General features: G+C 41.0%; 1 protein-coding gene across 1 annotated transcript in view; it reads left to right on the top strand.

Annotated features, from left to right (window-relative positions):
* Positions 1-23,561, top strand: part of LOC122401210 (sodium channel protein para) — a 59,354-nt gene that overhangs the window by 25,934 nt on the left and 9,859 nt on the right. Inside the window, exons 6-27 of the mRNA XM_043403210.1 lie at positions 774-929; positions 1,234-1,439; positions 2,987-3,115; positions 5,023-5,114; positions 5,592-5,804; positions 6,313-6,373; positions 6,444-6,753; positions 7,376-7,663; positions 10,014-10,478; positions 10,764-10,854; positions 10,916-10,984; positions 12,812-13,062; positions 13,396-13,569; positions 13,647-13,997; positions 14,658-14,872; positions 16,140-16,165; positions 17,276-17,365; positions 17,630-17,735; positions 17,828-17,952; positions 18,031-18,293; positions 18,453-18,626; positions 22,479-22,601. Coding sequence (XP_043259145.1) covers positions 774-929; positions 1,234-1,439; positions 2,987-3,115; positions 5,023-5,114; positions 5,592-5,804; positions 6,313-6,373; positions 6,444-6,753; positions 7,376-7,663; positions 10,014-10,478; positions 10,764-10,854; positions 10,916-10,984; positions 12,812-13,062; positions 13,396-13,569; positions 13,647-13,997; positions 14,658-14,872; positions 16,140-16,165; positions 17,276-17,365; positions 17,630-17,735; positions 17,828-17,952; positions 18,031-18,293; positions 18,453-18,626; positions 22,479-22,601 — 3,978 coding nt within the window. The remainder of the gene's footprint in view (positions 1-773; positions 930-1,233; positions 1,440-2,986; positions 3,116-5,022; positions 5,115-5,591; positions 5,805-6,312; positions 6,374-6,443; positions 6,754-7,375; positions 7,664-10,013; positions 10,479-10,763; positions 10,855-10,915; positions 10,985-12,811; positions 13,063-13,395; positions 13,570-13,646; positions 13,998-14,657; positions 14,873-16,139; positions 16,166-17,275; positions 17,366-17,629; positions 17,736-17,827; positions 17,953-18,030; positions 18,294-18,452; positions 18,627-22,478; positions 22,602-23,561) is intronic.

Here is a 23,561-nt window from a genome sequence, read left to right as displayed (position 1 = left end):
TGCAGGTTTCAAAATGGCGTCGCTGCACCCTCTTTGAAAATTGGCGGCAAAATAATTTTGTCAATAAAATTTGTACACCTGGGGACGGTTTGGGACTAATAAGCATGTTAATTGTTGGAATCAAAACCAGCACGAGACCCCGTGTTATTATTGGGAATTAGTAATTGTGCTCGCGATCAATTCGACGGACAAAGGTGACGCCTCCTCGTCGAGCGAAGAATGCGATTGGTAAACCCGTTATCTTCGGTTGGAGTCGAGGTGGTGCCTGCCTTGAAGCTCGGGACCGTTGTCTTGCGATGCACAATACCGCTCTGAAACCGATACGACGCATAGAAGCTCATCTAGAAGCGGGTTATGAATAATCGATGCACACATAGAAACGACGATACAAATGAATATTTCCAAGCGCTGGTCACTCACGCATACAAATAAAAAACATGGCGTACATATATTTTGTGCAACGTTGTTTTTTCTCACTCTCTCAGTCTACGCTATACGAGCGTCTCGATTTTCTTTTTCTGAGGACACCGAAATATTCTATACGCACGTGTTGGAAATATTTGTTTCACCCTTGATCGCTCGATCAGTTTTTTTGGTGAGCCACGGGGCCACGGTGCGCACGTGAACGAGGATGTAGCGCGTGATAATTATTGTACAGAGAATTCTAGCACGTCTGTACGGTAACGATGATTTAATGCAACGTATGAAGAGCTCGATCTTAATCGCTGTCGCCCGCTAGGGATCAGGGTAATTAGAAGTATCTTCGTTCGCAGGTTCGGTATGACGACGAGGACGTGGACGAGGGTCCTCAGCCGGATCCGATGTTCGAGCAAGGAGCACCGATCCCGGTCCGACTGCACAACGAATTTCCACCCGAGTTGGCCTCCACACCTCTCGAGGATATCGATACTTTCTATCATAACCAAAGGGTATCCATTTGAACTTACACCGTTTCAAACAACCACCTTCGATCGCTATTTGCACAACCATTTTATTACTCTTGAAGAAACCATACGTTTCAAAGTTTGTTTCAATAATAAAAAATAATATTTTCGTAGCTTCGACGATCGTTACGTAAAGGTTGTAGGAGCAGCCGCGGGTTGTTTTGATAAAATGGGTTAACTTAAATATCGATTGAGGGTGTGGTAACGTTAATTGGAATCCCCGAGCGTAATTTTATAATTGCACGTTTTGTTCGTCGGTGTGTTTCTTAACGGGACCGTGTGTTTTTAGACCTTCGTCGTCGTCAGCAAGGGAAAGGACATATTCAGGTTCTCAGCGACAGACGCGATGTGGATCCTCGACCCCTTCAACCCAATACGACGCGTGGCCATTTACATATTGGTTCACCCACTGTTCTCCCTCTTCATTATCACTACAATATTGGTTAACTGCATACTCATGATCATGCCCACTACGCCCACCATCGAGTCTACGGAGTGAGTATCGTTCGTCCACCTCGCCTCGTTAATTAGCGAGACGAAGGAATTCGATTAACTCTTTGCCTACGTTCCGTCGTTCCTCGGATTCTTTTTAAACTTTTTTTTTCTTTTTCCTGTAATTTTTATTTACACGCGTACGAGTATCGATCCCGTGCAACGAAACGGCGGACTCACTATTTTCCTCGTACCGATTAATCCCGAGGCAAAAGACCGATACTCGTGCGACGTGAGAAAGAAGGATTCAGAATAAAAAGAGACTTGCATATGATTCTTGGATGGATGGAAGCGAATAAGCAAACTAAAAGAAAGTATACGAACAGGTGTTTTGCGCTTCGATCGAACCGATATTATCCGAGACGAACCGAGACTGTTGCGATCGACGCTGTGGAAAAGCAAAACTTTTTGCGTGGCCGCGGACCCTTTCGAAAGAATCGAGTCAATACGTGGATACATTTTCCAACGAGTTTCTTTATTCTCTCAGACAATATATATTTTCGCTTGCTCTGCAGTGACTGTGAATCAACGTAGCCTAGCGTGCTTACGAGCCTAAGCCGGAGATGTGTTGCGAGAATATATTTTAAACCGTTGATAGATTTCTCCGTTACAGGCGATTCTGTGTCGCTTTGCAATTTTGGGAGAAAGCCATCGAAAGCTTACGGCGAGTACACGTTGTAAAAAATAGATATTTTCAAGCAATGTTCTACGTGTTATAGCTCTAATATATGAGTAGAGACTGTGATAAATTGTATTCCGTTGGTAAGTTTTGTCCTAGTCTCTCTAGAGGTAGCGTAGACGTGAGCGATCTGTGCGAATAATATTAATAATAACGACGACAGAGAACTCGCGATAACATAGAGAAATCGTTACGATGAAACATCTGTTTCGTATGTTTAACAACGAAACGATTGTTCGCTCGGGTCGTGCTCGACGTAGTCTGTCTACGGCGATCTGTAATAATTTAGACGCCGATAGCGATCGGACACTGTCGCGTAGTTTAGCTGAAGCGACGCTATTCGCTCGCGAAGGACAGTCTATGCAACAATTTGACCCTCTGTCTCAAACGTACTCCATTTTACAAATGGGTGGATAAAATACCTCTCGAATAACGTTGAGATCTATTCGATTCTTATACGGGTACCTCAAACAATGATAAGATTGCTTTTTCGAGTTGTTCAAACTCACATCGAACATGTTCAAACTTGTTATTTTAGAACAGGAATGGTCGTATTTCCCTTTCTCTGAAAGTTTAGTCATTGAAATTTGTAATATGATTGTTTGAAGTTTGTCAAACGCTTGCAAGCTTGGTGCAAATGTTTGAGAAAGCGAAAGTATTGTTGAGAAGTTGATCTCGTTGCTACTTGCAAACAAGGAATATCGAAATAATTCGGTATGGGTTGGTTTGAGATGTCCTTTGTGTGACGCGATGGTGTCGCTGACGCGACGCATCAGTGGAGTGTGACGAAACGTGAGATAGGCAGTAGAGAATCGTACACGCGCGTAAAGAAATCGCATTTAAAGCTGTGTGGTGTGTTTGTTGTTTTCAGAGTGATATTTACGGGCATCTACACATTTGAGTCCGCCGTTAAGGTGATGGCGAGGGGTTTCATTCTGCAGCCTTTTACCTATCTTAGAGATGCATGGAATTGGCTCGACTTCGTAGTTATAGCTTTAGCGTGAGTAGTTAAAAACTTATTCTTTAATAAAGAAAGAGAAAAAAAGAAAAGAATACCGAACGGTACAGAAATGACAAACGACCATTACGGTAGAGTACAGCGTGTGACGAAAGAGAATAGAATCGAGAAAGGTGCATAGCTCTATCATGTAGCGTGAAAATGGCGGACGATATCGAAAATCGACTAAACTCGACAAAAAAAAAATCTTGAAACCCACCCTACATAGTTTGCAAAGTTGTAGCCATTAATAAAACCAGCTAACGATGTTCGATCGAAGGTATACATCAACATAGGATAACTCTCCTTAGGTTAATGAGTCCATAATTTCACGTAATACGGTTACACGATTGAGATACATAGATTGTCTCGGTAATAATTGACACGTGTTGCTCGCAATAGTTGATTCAATGAAGAGAAAGTCATTTGAAACGACGTGTCGTGCGGTGGTAAGATCTGGTGGGTCTCGTGAAAGCGTGAGTTCGAATTTTCAAATCTTTCCCCAAACGAATTTTCCGTGTTAATTTCACCGAACGGAAACATTCTCGTTCGACGCGAATTCATTCGGACTTTGAGATCGAAAAAAAAGAGAAAACCGTCAACGGAGATGAAATTCACGCTTTTCTCTGGAGAATCATCAACGAATCTACCTACATTAGCAATGGGTTCCATTGGGCACGTTAGACTCGACGAGTTCGACACGCTTTAATCGATTTAAATCTGAAAACAGGCTTCGAACCGATCAGCCTGAGCAGACGTTCTGTTTTTCCTGTGTTTCCTTAGTGCCACGGGTAGATTCGTAATCACGATGATGATCCTAGCCGTAACCGCGTCGACAGGACTGATTTTGAAACGATCACGTCGACCTCCGTACGACCAGTTGGCGCAGAGAAGCGTTCCCCAACGAGAACGCTAAATTAGTATCAAGTTAGATGTTCAGGTTATGACAGTAGACCACGCTAGATACCTTTGATTACGCTATAAAAAATTTCTGTAGCACCGAGTTTATCAAGTACTTCAGTCTCTCTTCTCATGTTTACACACTATTTGCCAGTATACGTACAATAAACATCTACATGTACACACGTATAGTCACACGAATACGAACAGGTATACGAATTAGTCCACCTAGATAGGGATAGAGAATTTATTATGTCTAGCAACCACAGACGAAGAGTATCTTTATTATCATCGTAATGTTGATTAGCATAGTATAAACAGTCGATTCGATGAATCACTTATTAATTGTTTGTAGTTTAGTACTTGTACACGATGCGTGGTGCGATTGGAGCTGAATCCGTTTCGTCGATGATGGATCAAATTAACGGAGGAGGAAGTCGAACGGGCTCTGTAAGCGGAAAATACTCCTGCAAAGTATAAAAATCTTCCAAAACGTCATTCAACTGTGCATTAAAAGAAAGTACTTCTTTTCTCCACCATATTTGTCCCATCGTCGACGGCACGAGAGTTAGAATCGATTCCCATCGTACGACGGATCCTGTCTATATTATATATCTTCTATATATAACATATATTACGTAATTGTTGATAGATGGTCAATACGTGTATTTATTCGACGTAACATGTACTCGATAACGACTCGGAATCACGAGAATATAGTAGCTTTCGTTCTCTACTCCTTCCACGAGAAAGACTCGAGTGATATTGTTCGAAAAAAAAACATAACGAGGCATTAATTCCCGTGATACCGTGACAAATTAAATATTATATACATCGTGCATGCAGTAATAGCTATCTTATAATACACGCAGTTTCAAGCAGACTTTTGGTAGGCCATAGGAACAGTAGCGAGTAACCCTTTGAGTAATTTATTATCCTCAACTCTTTTCTAACGTTTTGTTTTTTTGTTTGTATCACTGTAATGTGTGTGATGTTCGGGTGTATTGCAGTTATGTGACGATGGGCATAGATCTAGGCAACCTTGCCGCTCTCAGGACATTTCGAGTCCTCCGAGCCTTGAAGACTGTCGCTATTGTACCAGGTATGCTTAGAGAAATAGAAATTGGTCGTAGACGCAGATATAGAGGTCATAGACACTTGTCGCGGTCGCTGTACACATTCTTTTCGCAATCATCACCGAGTAACGCCTGTTCTATCTTCGACACATCAAAAAACATTTATATCATTTCTTTATTCCGGCGTCAAATTTTTGTTCCATCAGCCACCCTCTGTATCTTTCACGCTCATCCATCGATCTCAATAATCATCGAACTGTATCGATCAATGTTCTTACACTTGGTCATCGGCTACCGTCACCGCCGTTTCTTCTGCTCGCCTATTCCGCCTTCTCTTAATCGTCATCCCCACCCCCTCATCCATCGTCCATCTCGATCCATTATTCCCAGCCCCGTCATCTCTTTCCACACGCTGAAACGAACAAGCGGTCTGTTAACGTCCACCCGAACCCGATACGCAGGATTTCTAACTGAGTCCGCTGTCCTTTTCTCTCGTTGTCTAGGTCTGAAAACCATTGTCGGCGCTGTGATAGAATCCGTGAAGAACCTGCGCGATGTGATAATCCTGACGATGTTCTCTCTTTCCGTCTTTGCGCTGATGGGCCTCCAGATTTACATGGGGGTTCTCACGCAAAAGTGTATAAAAAACTTTCCCAACGACGGCTCCTGGGGCAATCTCACCGATGAAAACTGGGAGCGATTCGTTAGTAACGAAAGTACGTACGCAACCAAAATGGCGTCCGTGGAGTTTCCTATCGAGAGAAGTTCTATCTCACTGGCTCGATTCACGAACCTTGACAGTCTCCAATCGTGTGCACTGATAAAAAATTGACCAAATAACTTTTGTAAATTTTTTATCGGTGTAGACGATTGGAAACTTGCGATGAAAACCTTCGCTGTTCCAACTAGGGCTAGGACTACTTGGAAAATTTTTAAATTGATTGCAGCTATTATAAAATTGCTTAAAGTACCTTTCATCATTTTTATTTGCTATTCCTATGCTTTCACGTCTAGAATCTCATTCCCATAACGTCCTTCGAGCTAGGTCGATACGTAGGCTAGCTTTTGCAAGGATTTCGAGATATCCAACCGCTTTCCTCAAAGTATCGGCTGTGAGAATCTTGGGTCGTTGAGCAATAAATTAATTATGTAGTCGTAGCCCGAGTTTGAGCGGCCATTAGAGGGCCCCGAACGTTTTCTAAGCAATTTATTTGTTTGGCTCAGCTAATTGGTACGTGGACGAGGCGAAAAACATGCCCCTGTGTGGAAATTCATCTGGAGCAGGGTAATTTGCATCTTCTAACGCGCTTTGGTCGCCCAACGTTTCGATTCTAACAGAATTTTCTTGAGCGCAGGCAGTGCCTTCCTGGCTACACGTGTTTACAAGGATACGGCGATAATCCGAATTACGGTTACACGAGTTTCGACACCTTCGGTTGGGCCTTACTCTCCGCGTTTCGTCTGATGACTCAAGATTACTGGGAGAATCTCTATCAGTTGGTACTAAGATCCGCCGGTCCGTGGCACATGTTGTTCTTCATAGTCATCATCTTCCTCGGTTCGTTTTATCTCGTCAACTTGATTCTCGCCATCGTCGCGATGTCCTACGACGAATTGCAAAAGAAGGCCGAGGAGGAGGAAGCTGCCGAAGAGGAAGCCATCAGGGTACGTCTTCTTTCGAACTTATCCAAGAAACTTGGAAAAATTACATCCTTATGGGGGCTAACGAGCACTGGCATCCCCACTTTTTACAGTCTACTTGTTCCTCTACTGTCAGTGTGATCTAAAGCAGTGTAAACTAGAATGCAGACACTCGTTAGTCTAGTTAATTTACTTATTTGCCTAACTCTGATGAGTGCTTCACCAATCTCAATAAGATTGATACACGTTATAGAGAATATCTGTTTCAAAAATTAACTCAAAGTGGCATCCTTAACAATACTTAACCCTTTGCACCTCTATGTCAACATCAGTCTTTATCTTAGGAGCTCATTTGGCGGTTGTCGACACATACGTAATCTTTTCATCCAAGATCCTCACATTTCAACTTCAGTTGATTTTAATAGTATAAATAAAACAGATATTTAATTTTTGTTTGTTATTGTAAATTTCAAATAAAACACTTAAAAGCACGAGCTGCTGGTAACAAAATTGAAATATAATTCGGAGTGCAAAGGGTTAAAGATCGGTAAGGTTCACCACCCTCTTGAAACCTCCAGTTCTATTGTGGACCAGTTTGAACTATATCTAATACGAGAGATTGTGTTTCATGTTTGGAACGCACCAGGAAGCGGAGAAAGCTGCCCTGGCGAAAGAGAACAAGCAATTGGCCGCAAGGGAGGCAGCAGCGCGGGAGGCAGCGGCGGTGGCCGCCGCAAACGCGGTGGACCAGATCGTCAAGTCGCCCTCGGATTTTTCGTGTCACAGTTACGAGCTGTTCGTCGGCCAGGAAAGAGGGAACGACGACAACAACAAGGAAAGGATGAGCATACGTTCGATCGAGTCAGTCAGCGAGCAAAGGGTGAAACAGATCAACAACCACACCACCACCACTAAAGTGCGAAAAGTGAGCGCCGTAAGTATCCGACCGGTGTATGCATCGTCGATTATCTCCTCCTGTAACGTAACGTATTTTGTTCCTTCGAACTTGTCCCCTGACCTCGCTTCCACGAGAGCAGATCACGCGAGGCTGTTCGATGTTGACTCGACTCGTCGACAAACTGAGCACAGTTTAACTATTTAGAGTCCTCGGAGCAGGCAGAGAGTTAGTCTGGATGGATGCAAGGACGATTTGCAATCGTGTCGCGCGATAAGTATCGGGAGTAAAGGTTAGGAGGACGAAGGATCGTTTATAGAGGTGTGTGGATCGTGGCGATCGCAGCTTAGGGGTGTGAAAGGATGCTTGGAGGCGAGCTTCGCAAGGGTGGCAGAGTCGAACGGTTTTCGCGCGATTGTTTACGAACGCTGGCCTATTGGAGCGTGTTTTGCCTACCTCGACGAGTCGAGCCCTACCACCAAAAATCTGTCGCTCTGTAGCATGCTTGTCGTACAAATACTTTTGGTACTTCGTTAGGATGCTTTTGAACTCCTTGTTTTACGTTGATTTGCTCGCTAATTCAGTCTCTCGCGCGGTACGATCGGTTCAAGTCTCGACTTCCGGTCGTGGAAGAGTAAATCGGGTCTGGCATCGCGTACTGTTTGAACTCATTGTGCTGTCTTGCATGCAAACGCATGTGTTTTTAGTAGAGAAAGGAGATACGAACTGTCGGATCGTGAAAGATAATGGGCAAGGTTTTACAAACAGAAAATTGAATTTATATTAGATATTTTCTTGCTAGCGAAACTTCGTCGTAGCGGAAGACATTGTCAAGAAGGTAAACGAGATGTCGACGTAAATTTATGTGTTTATTCGGTGTGGTACAGCTAGCGACATCGAATGTCTGAGGATTTGCTGAAAGATGAACCAGTAAGATAAATAAACAGTACATCCGCAGACTCCTGATGGAGCTAGCTGGCAAAATGACAAGTCCTTGAGCGCTCAAACCGCAAATACCCGTGAAAGATGGCTGCAGAGGATGGATCTCACCGATCTTCGTGTCTCCCATTCTTCTATTCCTTAAATAAGAGTTTGAGTAACTTTCCCTCGATATTTGTTGCGACGAGTTGTGTATCATCTCCGCGCGTAAACATCTTGCTCTTCTGTGTATGTACGCTTTGCTAGTATTTATTATAAATATATCCGTATCGAGTGCCTCCTTGGTGTACACTTTAGACCACGTTACGAGCCGTTTGGTAGGAGATATCTTTTCTTGTTTTTTTCTTAAGGTCTCTCGCGCCGCTAATGGCCAGTTTACTTATGCCTACCAGGAAAGCCTGCGGAAGGTATGTGTGTCACGACGTATCTGTCAGCACCGACCGTACGTACTAAATAGCTGTACAGGATCCACGATCCGAATCATGTCAACGCGTCCCAAGTCTGACGTGTCGGAATGGTGTGATAAAATAAAAAAATATCATGACTCAACTTAGTCGTTATCACGGAGGACGATTAGCGATTGATAAAAATGATGTAGCGAATCGTTTCAAGTACGAATACAATTTTTGTTCTCGAATTCGCGTTTCTTTAAATCGTAGAGACACTGAAAATACAGCTATGCGTTCCCCCCAGACGATGTTTTTACGTCAATATTGATACAAAGTCGCTTTCGGTGTGTTCTGTTTCCCTATTGTTACTGTTTCTGATCCATCTGTGATGCTGTGATCTCCGTCGTTCGATCCACCGAGTCAGAATGCAATCGACTTGGCCGTTCAAGGTCGTCGAGAACGCTCCGCCCCTTAAAGTGATTCAAGAGTGGGGGTACCGACCTTGAACAGCCAATTGAATTTGTCTCCGACCTGTTGATCATTTACGTGTACCCTTGTTTATGGATGCATGTCTCTCGTTTTCTTTTAACCGAAATAATGCAAGGCAGAATTTAAAAGATCAATGTGTTCGTACGGAAAACGAGTTACTATATCAAGCGAAGATAGCTAAAAAAATTCCAAAAATCTTTTCGCTAGCGATGCTTCCTCTAAGTTGAAACGTACGATCCAAGAAACACGTTACCGATCTCATTCGTATCAGACGTATCAAGTCATTAGAGTACATCCATCGACTTCATGATATCCTCTGTTTATCTTGGGATCGAAACTCTTTACTTCACGTTGCGGGGAGGCATTCACCAGACATTGTCAGCTTTGATAGCGCCTACGATTCATACGTTAACGAAAGATCGTGGAATGTTCATAATCGTTGCTCGAGGAGGTACAAGAAACCCTGGTTCCTCTGACGCGTACCCCCGATCCTGGCCCTTCATCCGCGTCCTCCAGAGAAGCACGAGAACGGTGAGAGAGAAAAGCGGTGGTCCGCTTTGTTGTAATTTCAGGCGAGCCTTAGTCTACCTGGCTCACCGTTTAATCTTCGTCGGAGCAGTCGTGGTAGCCATCAGTTCACGATAAGAAACGGTCGTGGTCGTTTCGTCGCGCCTCCTGGGGGCGACAGGAAGCCGTTGGTGCTCTCCACGTACCTCGACGCCCAAGAACACCTTCCGTACGCCGACGATTCGAACGCGGTCACGCCGATGTCCGAGGAAAATGGTACTATCGTGGTCTCCGGTTACTATGCCAATCTTGGCTCTAGGCACTCCTCGTACACGTCCCACGCTTCGCGGTTTTCGTACACGTCCCACGGCGATCTTATCGGTGGCATCGCCAACGCTGGGAAACCGATGACGAAGGAGAGTCAGTTGAGGATCAGATCGGTCAGGCCACCTTCCGTCAATGGACATTTCACGGATTCTAATCAGAAATATCATTACGTGAGTATAGGAGGTCGGAGAGATACACTGATTGTCACGTTAATGTCTCCGAGTATGAGGGTTTCTTGGTAGGCTGCGATCACTCGCCATTTTTCAGAATGGAACATGAGTTTTTCCAACCGGGTATTTTGTTACAATTTTGTTAAAGTTAGTTACAAAGTGTGAGGGAGGAGGGGACGTGGTGGGCTCCTCCAACTTGCCATAAGGCTCCTTTCAAACACTTGGAGATATTAACATGGGAATAGTTGCTGGGATCGATCTGTTCGTTCGAAAGGAATAGAGATCGAAGTATAAATGATACGATTTATCTCCTAGGAGGGTGACCTGGACGATCCAATGGGCAAGGCAAAGCAACAAGACAATCCGTTTATAGAGCCTTCTCAACAACACGCTGTCGTTGATATGAAAGGTACGATTCTGATAATATGTTTTACACGAACAGAAAATACTGATTGAATATATATTTTCAGACGTGATGGTACTGAACGATATAATAGAACAAGCAGCTGGTCGTCAGAGCAGAACACCGGAGCAAGGAGGTAATGTCGAGAATCCGTCCATCTTACGTCATTTTTTTCAGTTTATCACCCTTATCACAGATGTGTATCTCTTGTGTGATGAGCATCCTATAATTTGATGTACACCGTTGTTGAGACTCTTGTATTTCTTTTCTTCGATTGACATTCAGTGCTGAAGATTTTTGTCTGAGCGCCTTGTACATAGTAGACTGAATCCTTTCTTTTTCACTACTACTTCTGTTTTTGTTTTTTTATTATTTAATTTCAATTTATAATTGTATTAAACGTTGTGAGATGACGACATAATTTTATTGGATATCGGTGACACGATGTACAACAGTGCATGGTACGGTTCTTTGTTCGTCCCGATACGTCTTGTAAAGGACATATATTATTTTCATTCCTACTGTCGCAGCAAAGAAGATGGCATTGCTCGATCGAAGTATCATTGGTGTAAAAAGTCGTGATTCGTAAAATGTGCGACGATTTTATACGGGAATTGTAAACGATACGCGTAAGACCTCGTTGAATGGATTTTAACAGTCTGTAGTAATTTTCTTTTGGGGAAACAGTGTTTGGTTTCCTGACGATACGACACAGATTAATATCCTCGCTGCAGCTGCACGACATCTTGGTCGCTTCGTGCCTGGATTATTGCTTTTACTTTACCTACGATATAAACTGCAGCGAAGTTATCATTTTTTCATTTTGCCAGAATTTTATTGAAGGCACCGCCGCGTACGCCTCAACTGCACAATCGGATCGTAGGTTTTAAAACGCTTCACTGACCGTGTTCCGCCAACGTTAAGTCTAAATTCGACGCTCTAACCATCGCGATTAGAGCTTTCCAAATAAAGTTTACCGTCGACACTAGGCAATTACGCACGCATAGTCGCACTTCGATCGCTTTGAACATGCTTGTTGCTGCACCAAATATCGCGACGTTCGAAGGACAGATCCGCCATTCGTACTTTCCTTCGCTCGTCCTAACCATACTCATTTTTTATCTTCTGGTTGTAGTTGGTATGTTGTGCCATGTGACGACTCACTTGTTCGGAGCAACGTTAACCCTCAACTGGTCGAATGGTATCAAACTTAGCTGAGCTTGTGGAATCACCAGTTCTTAAATTTAGTCGTGATTAGTCTGATAGTAACTTTTAAATGACCCATATATCATAAACCATGCCCATATCATAAACATCCGCTAGATGCCCTCAACGAATTAAGCGACTACCGTTTCACCCTACCAGTTGGGGATTGATCATGTATCGAGCATCCGTTTCGATTGATTTTACCACAATTTGCTCTTGATTTTCCTCCGACACGCACCCTTTTGGAGTAAAACTACACTGCACACATAATCACCATGAATTTGCATAACATTTGCATCACTCTGTTTGCTAATTTAGCTCCCTTTGTATTTGGACGTAGCCTCTGGGGCAACCGCGTTTAAATCCCCGCCGTTCGTATTTACAGCGACTCAGAGATTTGTTTAAACAAACTACGAGTACTGTTGAAAGAATCTTGGATTATGGTTACCTCGACTTACATCAGCCACATTGGAACCAATTAATAAGTTTCGTGTAAGATCAGATCCCTGAGTCTTTGTACGTGTCTCATTGGACTGCTTTTGCTCTGTAGATAGAGTCTAACCCTCCCAAAATTTTGGTTATTTTCTTTGGTTCGCTGTAACAGTACACGCCTGCCTGTTCGTATATAATCTGTGGTCCGAAAAAAAAAATACAAAGAACAAGCTTGACGAATGAGAAAACCTCTTTCCCCAAAAAGAGTGGTGCCAGACAAAATTACTAACACGCGTTACAGTTTCGACCTATTACTTTCCGACAGACGACGATGAAGAAGGGCCCAGGTTCAAGGAAAAAGCGCTGGCAGCCATGTTGCGCTGCATCGATATCTTCTGCGTGTGGGATTGCTGCTGGTTATGGCTAGAAATTAAAAAATATGTGTCTCTTGTGGTGTTCGATCCGTTCGTAGAACTTTTCATCACCCTTTGTATCGTCGTCAACACGCTCTTCATGGCATTGGATCACCACGACATGGACAAGGATATGGAAAAGGTGCTCAAGACGGGAAATTATGTAAGCAAAACAGTGCCAGAAAAATTTTAGGCGCTTGGAGACGATCGCACGTTACGCAAATTGATTTAACTTTGCTTTCTTTTTTTGTTTGTTAACTCTCTCGGCGTATCTCCGTCCACGAAGGCTCGATTTTAATAAATAAAAAATTAAAACTTGGATTCAGTTGGAAAATATCAGAGTTATTAAAAAAATTAATAAAACCCTTTTCGTAAAGAATTTAACCGAGAGGGTTAAGTACACTAGTGGCAGAACCATAGCTATTGGTAACCATTAAACGCATGTTTACCTTTTCTCCAAGGCAATATTATATTAATATACGTGCATAAATTTTAGTTCTTCACGGCGACATTCGGTATCGAAGCAGGGATGAAATTAGTAGCAATGAGCCCCAAGTATTACTTTCAAGAAGGATGGAACATTTTCGACTTCATCATCGTCGCCCTCTCGCTTCTGGAATTAGGCTTGGAAGGTGTGCAAGGTCTCTCCGTGTTACGATCGTTCAGATTGGTATGTTTCAACTACGAGATACCCCAAAATGATTATTTATTTAAAATGGAGGATCAAAATAATGCTTTCGTTTGCAGCTGAGAGTGTTCAAATTGGCAAAATCGTGGCCCACATTGAATCTGCTGATTTCCATCATGGGCAGAACGGTGGGCGCGTTGGGTAACTTGACGTTCGTGTTGTGCATCATCATCTTCATCTTCGCCGTGATGGGTATGCAGCTGTTCGGCAAGAACTACACGGACAACGTCGATCGGTTTCCCGACGGCGATCTACCAAGATGGAACTTCACCGATTTCATGCATTCGTTCATGATCGTCTTTCGAGTGCTGTGCGGAGAATGGATCGAGTCTATGTGGGACTGTATGCTCGTTGGCGACGTCTCGTGCATACCATTCTTCTTGGCCACGGTTGTCATTGGTAATCTGGTTGTAAGTATAGTTAGCGAGGAACGAAATGGTATATTCGATCTGTCATCAAACGTTTCTCAACCTTAACTCTCGACTGGTAGGGTGAACTGGTTAAAATATTTTTAAAATAGTTTGTAAACTAGTTGGATTCTTGATAAATTCAACGTACAATCAATTAGTTGATAAGTCTAAGTTTAACCAATATTAATAATTTATTATTTCATCGTCATTAGTGCAATAGTTAATCATATTACTTAGCTAGAATCCAAAGACCCTGGGGTCGAAAAAGCTGTATAATTTCACAAGGGACTGTAAGTGTGAGCTTTTTATTTCCCAGACACAGCTGGAGCGAAGCGAAGAAGTGTGGAGTGGGACTCGGTGACCTTGAGTGACTGATTCTATCGAGGCTGACTATAGCAGTCTTCCTGCGAAGAAACGACATCCATGATGTCCACGATAAATTCTATTAAATGTGCAAATTCTCGAGGGGAAAAGAAAACAAAAGAGTGAGATACAGCAAACAGTGCGGTCTAAAAAATTGATCGTTCGATTGATAGTCGAGAAAGATGTCAGCAGCTTTGAAGCGTTTTTAAATTACTTCCTGTATTTCACTCGACCAGTTGAGGAGAACAAGTTGTATGCAAATGGTTAAAAACTTGACGTCGTGTCTGTAACGAATAGGTGCTGAATCTCTTCTTGGCCTTGTTGCTGAGCAACTTCGGTTCGTCGAATCTTTCGGCGCCGACAGCAGACAACGATACGAACAAGATCACGGAGGCGATCGATCGAATAGCACGTTTCGTTAAGTGGGTCAAGCGAAATGTCCTTTATCTTGCTAAATTGATGCGAGCCAAATTCACCAATCAGATATCCGATCAGGCGCCAGGTGAGGGACCGTCCAACAGTTGGAAAGAAGGTTTATATCCAATCAGATCGCTTGCTGTGTGCGCTGTGTAGTTCGTGGCACTGTTTTCAGTTCTGCTTTTCACTTTTTTCAGACTTTCTTTTCGTTTCGGTGCCAGTCGACGATCGAAATCATTTTCCAAACACGATTGCCTCTCTTAAAACAAAATATATATATATATAAAAAAAAAAGATAAACAGCGCGTAACGATTAGCAAAATCAATCTTTCGTACTGTTGAACCAATTATTTTTATTTTGTTTAACGTTTGCATATTTTTTTTTTCGACAGAATAACACGTTGACTGGCATGTTCGATTTTTTATGCAAATTTTTTAATCGGTTTGCTATTTCTCTTCGTTCTGTGAATAAAAGTCTATGATCAAATGGGGGTCAAAAGAAGGAGTTGATAATGTGAAAATTAATTTTTGCTTCGCTGATTAGCCTGGCAGTTATACGTTGCTTTATTTATTATTTTATCGTTGAAGAAAACAATCGTTTCGTCTATAGGGAAACGAACAAACCGCTTCGATATTGTTGGATTACTCTGAGAGTAGATCGTGGATCCTCACGCGGTACATCTCTGGATTTGCGTTAACACTAAACCTACCGGCACTTCATGTATACCCACTCCTACCAAAACCGGTCAAACGATCAGTCTTTCTTTTTCTCTTTTACGAGGCAATGTGCTTCTAATTTTTGCATTATATGTATAGAAAGTTGTGTTTTGATGTTTATTCGTAAGATATCCTTCTCTCTTATGTCAAAAAATTGTTTAATTTTCATCGGATAGAAGTAAAACGCCCTCGAAAACGAATTTTGTTCTAAGTCGATAGTTAGTTCTAGAGAAAACAATTATTTAAGAAAAAGTACTGGCTAGTGATTGCGCAAACATCCTGTATTTAAATTTAAATTAATTTTCAATTAAATAAACAATTTATGATCCAGTTTTATCGAACACTAGTCGTACGATCAGTAGGAATTGCTGAAATTTCTTTGGGTATGTAGCGTCAAAGTAATCTTCAAAATAAACAGGAAAGACAGCATAAATTATAATAGGTGATATGATCATTAGATAGAGGATGAAATGTTCTTTAAAAGGAGAGTTTGTACGAGTCGATAGCGTTATTAGTTCCGGAGATATGATGATTTTAGTTTTAAGTCGATGCGGTGGCTAGTTTCGGAGATATAAGGGTCCGAAGCGTTTGTTTACATTCTTACTACGGCCTTGTCAAGGTCGTTGACCGATACGTGACTCGTAGTAGCAGGCTACTCGGTCACGAATCACGTACGAGAAAGAGAGATCCGGCGCGACGCGTCAGACGGAGACAGAGATATTCGAATTAAGAAAAATTACCTTTTACATAAATTACGATATCTCAAAAACGGAAAGTCTGATCGACAAAATTCAAAAGCCATTTTAAAGGGGAGGCTTTGCCACTTCTAACGATACTTCGTTTATGGAGAAAACACTAGCAGCTTCGGAACTGCACGTTTCTAAAGTTTAACTATTTCAATACGCGTTGTAAGACTGTTCTAAGACAGTGGAAACTGAAAATTCTCTCCTTCCGTCGTTGCTATACATACATTTCCTATTTACATCGGAAGCTAATCAGAATTTGATACCAAATTTTGGCCAGTTCAAATATAAAGCATTCAACCGGTCAGATGACCGGTCGTGGTAGACAAGGCAGGCTACATATTTTTCTCAGAAAACAAACAGTAAGAATAGAAGTGAATATTGTAAAATTAATTGTACGTGTACTATAAGAAAAGTTGTGAAGTTAAATGGCGCTAAAATAATATTGTGTGTTAGAAATTCTAAACGAAAATTTAAAAACGGTCATTTGACCGGTCGCGGTAGGTTTAGTGCTAATGAGATAAAAATTAAAGTTTCTTTATAACATTTGAAAGGGACATGGGAATATAAACTCGTCTCAATTTACTATTTTCACTATTGCATACCTTTTATTATTTACGTAATATATAGCGTTGTGCTTTCTTTCGTGCACTATGATTATGAATCGTTTAATACTCGTATAATACGATTATAATACTGGTCTTATGAATTTAATTAAAAATTGGAGTAACGATTGGAACAAAACGCGATCCATTGTGTACCGCGCGAGAAGTTAGTTATATTTATTAACAATCGAGTTAGACCGCGACCGGGACAATTGCATGAGAAATAGATGAGAAGTTTATACGCAATGAAAAAAAAATTTACGGCTTTAAATTTCTTTTAATATCTTCGAAGAGTGGAAGACTATAAACAGACAAGTAACTGATCGGTTACTTTCTTGTACTCGGATATGTTTTTGATGAGATTATTTTGATAAGGGCGGGTTAGAGATTTTGGGTGACTGTGCAGGTAGAACTGATCGCGACGGGAACCAAGATCGCGCTGATGGCAAGTTGGAAAAGAATGCAAAGGACACGAATCAACTTGAAATTACTATCGGAGACGGAATGGAATTTACTATTCATGGTATGGAAGAAATGCGAATAAAGTCATTCCTAACGCGCAACATTATTCTTTAACTTAACTTGGAGTAAAAATTCACGAATATCAGTAAACTGTAATCTTGTTACGAATCGTTCCTTGAGAACGATGGAATATTTTTGGTATTCATCGAATCGTACAATCATTTTTCCGTATTAAAGAAATGTATACGAATCAAATTTCACTATTAAATCGATAAATTTAAAGTTCCACCAATAATTAGATGAGAACGATTTTTATTTTTCGAAGGAGATCTGAAGAATAATGTCAGCAAAATTATAGGAAATTCGATAAACCATCATGACTACAGGCCGGACTACAATTACATTAATCAGAATGAGGATGACACGATCAGGTTGGTCGAAACTATTGCTGTACCATTAGAAAATAATTATTAATATTGAATCGTGTTGATCACATTGATTTTTTTGTATATTTCTCTGGCAGTAACAAATCTTATGGCAGCCATAAAAACAGGGTGTTCAAAGACGAAAGTCATAAAGGTAATATGGATTCTCTGGACGGTGAAGAAAAGAAGGACGCGAGCAAGGAGGACTTGGAACAAGACGATGGCACTTGTTAGTAAAAATGAATTTTTTATTGCAATTAAATATTTATCGCGTGTTTCTGATTGAAACGTACGTTTCAAGATTTCGAGGACGACGTGGACGAAGAAAAGGGCGAGCTAGGGGACGCCATTATCCAAGCAGACGAGGACCCCATCGAATCCGATTATCCGGCTGATTGTTGTCCGGAAAATTGTTACAAGAAATTCCCGTTTCTGGCCGGCGACGACGACGCACCGTTTTGGCAAGGTTGGGCCAACTTGAGACTGAAGACCTTCCAACTAATCGAGAACAAGTATTTTGAGACTGCCGTCATTTTGATGATTCTTACGAGTAGTCTGGCACTCGTGAGTATGAGCAATATTTAATCCCCTTCAACGCTGAGAGCCTGGCGATTTTACCATAGAAAATTTAAAATAAAAAATAGAAAGTGATAGTGTTATCGTCAGGCTCAAAGCGCGAGAGCGTTGTTAATATTCACGAAATTAATTTGATAATTGCTCCAGGCCTTGGAAGACGTGCACCTTTCTGCACGACCCATTCTGCAAGATATCTTGTATTACATGGACCGAATATTCACTGTGATTTTCTTCCTCGAAATGTTAATCAAATGGTTGGCTCTCGGTTTCAAAAAGTACTTCACGAACGCATGGTGCTGGCTTGATTTTATCATTGTCATGGTAAGTTCTGTCGAATCAACAAAACCTATGTTACAACCTTTTAGTTGTGCATTCTAAATGTGCGTAATCTGTTTCGATAAATACTACACATTCTCGAACGATTGCCAGAGATATTTCCACGAGAAAGACGATTACACGCATAAAGAATCCCCAGGATATTCATAAGAATATTTATGAATGTTTCTAATATTATTTCATGATTTATACTGCAGCCGAACTACGTTTTGTTTCCTGATAAAGCAAGCTTACGACGCGACACCGTCGTATAAATTCTTCTGCAAAGCTCGCTGTCGAAGAAGCGTGTTCAAACATTCGAATTTGGCTCGTAAAATTCGTCGTAAGCTTGTTTGAGTATCTTTTGAGAAAACTGTCCCATTTGAGAACTCTTTGACGCAACAATCTCCTCCGTCTTTGTCTCCCCCGTTTTCCTTCGACCCCAATATCGCCCCACAATGTCTGCCTGCAAAGCGGGACCGCAGCGTGGAATCTTCCAGCGGATTTCTCTTATTCAATCGTCTGCGCGATAACGACGACAATCACGAAACACGTGTGTCCATCTGATGAATATTTGATGATAATAGCTGTCACTGATCAACATCGGCGCAATCATGGCCGGCGCTGCCGACATCCCGGCCTTCCGTTCCATGAGAACACTGAGGGCTTTGAGGCCTTTAGGAGCTGTTTCACGATGGGAGGGCATGAGAGTAAGTCATCGGTCGACGTGAATCAAAAATACCAAAAAAAAAAGTTTAAAAAAAATTATAAAGAAAAGAAAATCAGCCTGATCCCGGTGATGTGACGACCTTTGTCGGATCGTGCAAATCTGACGGAACTGATCTTCGTAACTAGAAAACCTTTTTTAAGTGCACGTCGATCCGTCACATTTGCTACGAAGGCTATATTCGAAACGGTCGATCTGAAAAAGGGAAAAAACTGAGTACAAAGCGTGGAAAGGGATCGTGCGAACCGAGGGGAACACGTTGGCGGAACAGATAAATCGCTACAATGATCGTAGCCTGTGCTACGGTGTGCTTTCCAGTGTGCGGAGGTACACCGGCGTCTCTACTTGGTGTCTGCACTGATATCTTGGAGTTTTTGTCGTACTAGCTATTGTCTATGTACGCCTTTCCTAACAGTCTTTTTGGCACAGTGATCGTTGTGCAACGTACAGTGTATCTATATACTGTATATACATATATATATATATACATAAAATGCTTTGTGTGTAATGTACGATCTTCCTTGTGTGTAATACGTGCGTCTACGCGTATAGTATATTGTAATATGTTTTACCAGGTTCTTGGTTGTTCGTATCGCAACGCACGGTCACGTGCCCTATTCTTGCACGCGTCTCTCGAAATTATCAAGGGAAACCAAACAAACTATCTAACAGTCTAAAGTGGATCTTTTAATGCAAAAACTCTGTATACAAATTTAAAAACAGAAATTTTGTCTGCTTCAACCCTTTGTACCCAAGACTATTTGCAGTAGTGACAACTTGATTCACAGTAATATACAGGGTGTTCGGCCACCTCTGGGAAAAATTTTAATGGGAGATTTTAGAGGCCAAAATAAGACGAAAATCAAGAATATCAATTTCTTGACTGAGGCTTCATTAAAGAGTTAATAAAAACTTAAATTAAAAAATTTCAAATCATTTTGAAAAAACTATTTTTGGTTATGGAGCTCAATTACAATCATTTTTTGTAAATACACATACCCCTGAAATCCTACCCATTTTCGAGGAAAGAATTCGAGTAGGTACTGAAATTTTTAAACGAAATTAAAATATTTCAGATCATACTAAAAAAATTATATTTAGATACAGGGGTCAATTACAAGTATTTTTGGTGAATAGACATATCCCGAAATCCTATGTATTTTCGAAAAAAAAAAAATCTAATTTGAGGCCAGAAATGCTTCCCCGCATGCAAATCTTTAAAATGTCATAACTCCTGAACGGATTGGAGGATTTTAATTTTTCAAAATGCAAACAACGCGTATATTAGTGGAGAATATGTAGAAATTCTAATAATATTGAAAAAGTTATTCTTTGACACCATAAAGTGAGAAAAACCCCCTAAAACTGGTTCAATTTTCAAACAGCCATAACTCTTACAATAGTGAATATATTTCAATGAAACTTTTTTCTGAAGCAGAGCCCATGGGTACTTACAAAAAAGTATTACACAACTTTTCTATAGGGCGTCAAATAAAATTAGTAAAAATGAATAACAAATTTTTAAGAAAAAGCGACAAGGTGCTGAAATTTTTCGGCGAAAAAAAAATTTTTAAATCATTCTGAAAAAATTATTTTCGGTTGCGGGGGTCAACTACAAGCATTTTTTGTGAATAAATATGCCGTCGAAATCCTACTCACTTTCTAGAAAAAAATTTAGTACGGGCGGAACTTTAAACGTTAATAACTTTTTAACGAAGCCTCCATCAACAAATTAGTATTCTTGATTTTTGTCTTATTTTGGCCTCTAGAATCGCCCATTAATATTTTTCCCAGGGATGGCCGAACATCTTGTTTTTAATTTTTACTATTAACGTAATTTAATTACTGTTTTTGCTTGAGCTAACAGTGTAATATTAATGCAAATCTACCTAGTCTTGTCTTAATCGTATTAAAATAATAATGGGAAGTCCAGCTCGACACGTGACCGCAAAGAGTTAAATGCTATTGTAAGACTGAGAACTCATACTGCATTGAAGCTCACAGAAAGGATAATATAAAATACATTTCTCTTCCTGTTCCTTGCATATAAACATACTTAACTTGTTGCTGATCAAATGGGGACTGCTTTTGCTCGAACTAACAGTGTAATATAAACGCAAATCTACCTAGACTTGTCTTAATCGTATTAAAATAATTATGAGAAGACTGTCCAGCTCGATATGGGACTGGGAGGGTTAAATTCTCCTGTAAAATTGAGAACACTGCATTGAAGTTCGTAGAAAAGTTAATAAAAACAAATATAAGGGAACACATACAATTATACGAAACCTTTATGTATAAAAGGTAACATCCACTTTAGTCAAAAGTAATTAAAAAAAATCAAAAGTAATCAATCATGGACTTCGATTGAATGCAGTATAAATTAAATATTCGAGCATTTGAGAATAAGATCCCTTAATTATTTCGAGCAGCATACAATAACTAATGCAAACAACGAGGGAATGGATTTTCATCGATAAATTATTTTAATGGCCGAATCCTGCATTGTGATCGCAAGTATGACGAACATTTTCATCTGTTTCAGGACGAAGCCAATAATCATGCTCGTAATTGATAATGATTCTTGTCGAGCCGTACATTGCTCTCTGCCTTGTCGACTGTACATGCGCGTATGCGTACGATCGTTCGCGTTTATATCATACACTTTATAAATATTCACACACGCGTCTCTAAAACAGCGTGATCGTACGGAAACGCGCATCAAAGTTATGTATATTTCTGTTCACTGTTAACTGCTACGTGTGCCATACCTGGTTTCTATCTATGTCTTCAACCCCCCTGCTCTGGATATTTGTTGTATCGTATTTAAAAACGTGTATATACACTATATAAATGGAAATCTAAGCTCTCCACAGATGGGACGGCCGCCTGTGTGTGATATCTGCTTCGATATGAGACCCTCGATCCATCGACGAAAATCTTCAAACGAACACATCGACGGTCAACCTCTGCTCCCTTCCCCTTTTCTACTCTTTCTCTATTTCTCTCTATTTCTCTTCTTTCTATCTATCCCCCCTATTTGCTACTTCCAGTTTGGAAACGATGAAATCGTTTCATACGTGTAGCCTGTCTACCTGTTGCTGTGATTCGCTCTCGTTTCTCGCTCGCAGGTGTCACTCATTAACTTCGTAGCGTCGCTCTGTGGCGCTGGCGGGATCCAAGCCTTCAAAACAATGAGGACCCTAAGAGCCCTAAGGCCACTCAGGGCGATGTCTAGAATGCAGGGAATGCGGGTATGTAGCCCACAGTCTCAGCAGACCTTGCCAATTACTCTATTTATCCCGTCGAATCAGTTATTCTTTTAGAATTCAAGTCGTCCATTTGGACGAATCGACACCCAGAGTTGGGCATAGTAAATTGCAAAGGATTGATCGTGTACTCTAAATAACCGTAGTTATTATTTGTTATTTTTCATTCGCTGGCCAACGAGCAAACACGCGAAATTACCAAAGTATTTAACGCGAAACAAAGTATTCCGAATCGTCTAAAACAATGGAAAATAATAAATAATAAGTATTTGTCGAGCAACGTCCAACTCTGTTCGGTTCGTTCATATCTTCAATATAGTCTTTCTCGGTGCCGTCGAACTGTCTTATCGATGTGATAATAAATGTTATTATACCTTGTTAACAATTTTACTTTGCCTACAAGTTATTTTTCTTTTTGGAAATAACGAAATTTTTCGGAGACAAACTCATCGGAGCGTTTCACTGTCTTTCCAAGTATACATTATACAAAAGAAATATATTTAAACGGCGGCACCGTTTCTGTTTTTTTTCCGTCGCGAGACTCGACAAAGAGGCCGATAGGAATTACGTGTAACATGAAAACTATGGTCACCATTGTGTATTTTCACTTTACGTAACTGTTGCAAATGACATATGTACGTTTTTCACTATTTTTTTCAATTTGTTGCAATGCAATGATCATAACCTTCGATCTTTGACATAGTCGCTACGTAGGATTTTAGAAGATTGATAAATCCTCGGCCTCGCGGTGTCCGAGGCTCGACAGAATTCTCCTTTTGCACGTGAACATGCGTAGGGCAATCGCGAATGCACTTGAGCTTAACATTGCGAATGTTTAAACGGCACGTAGATTTGTTCCTCGCGAACAACTTTTGCGAAATATGCACTTTAGAGGATACACGTACATACACTGCTGTCCATAAGTTCGAGGTCACTACCTTACTT

The sequence above is a fragment of the Colletes gigas genome, unplaced genomic scaffold (genome assembly GCF_013123115.1).
Source record: "Colletes gigas isolate AHSC1104 unplaced genomic scaffold, ASM1312311v1 Colletes_gigas_Sc00022, whole genome shotgun sequence".
Taxonomy (NCBI): domain Eukaryota; kingdom Metazoa; phylum Arthropoda; class Insecta; order Hymenoptera; family Colletidae; genus Colletes; species Colletes gigas.
This window is presented reverse-complemented; position numbering and strand designations above follow the sequence as displayed.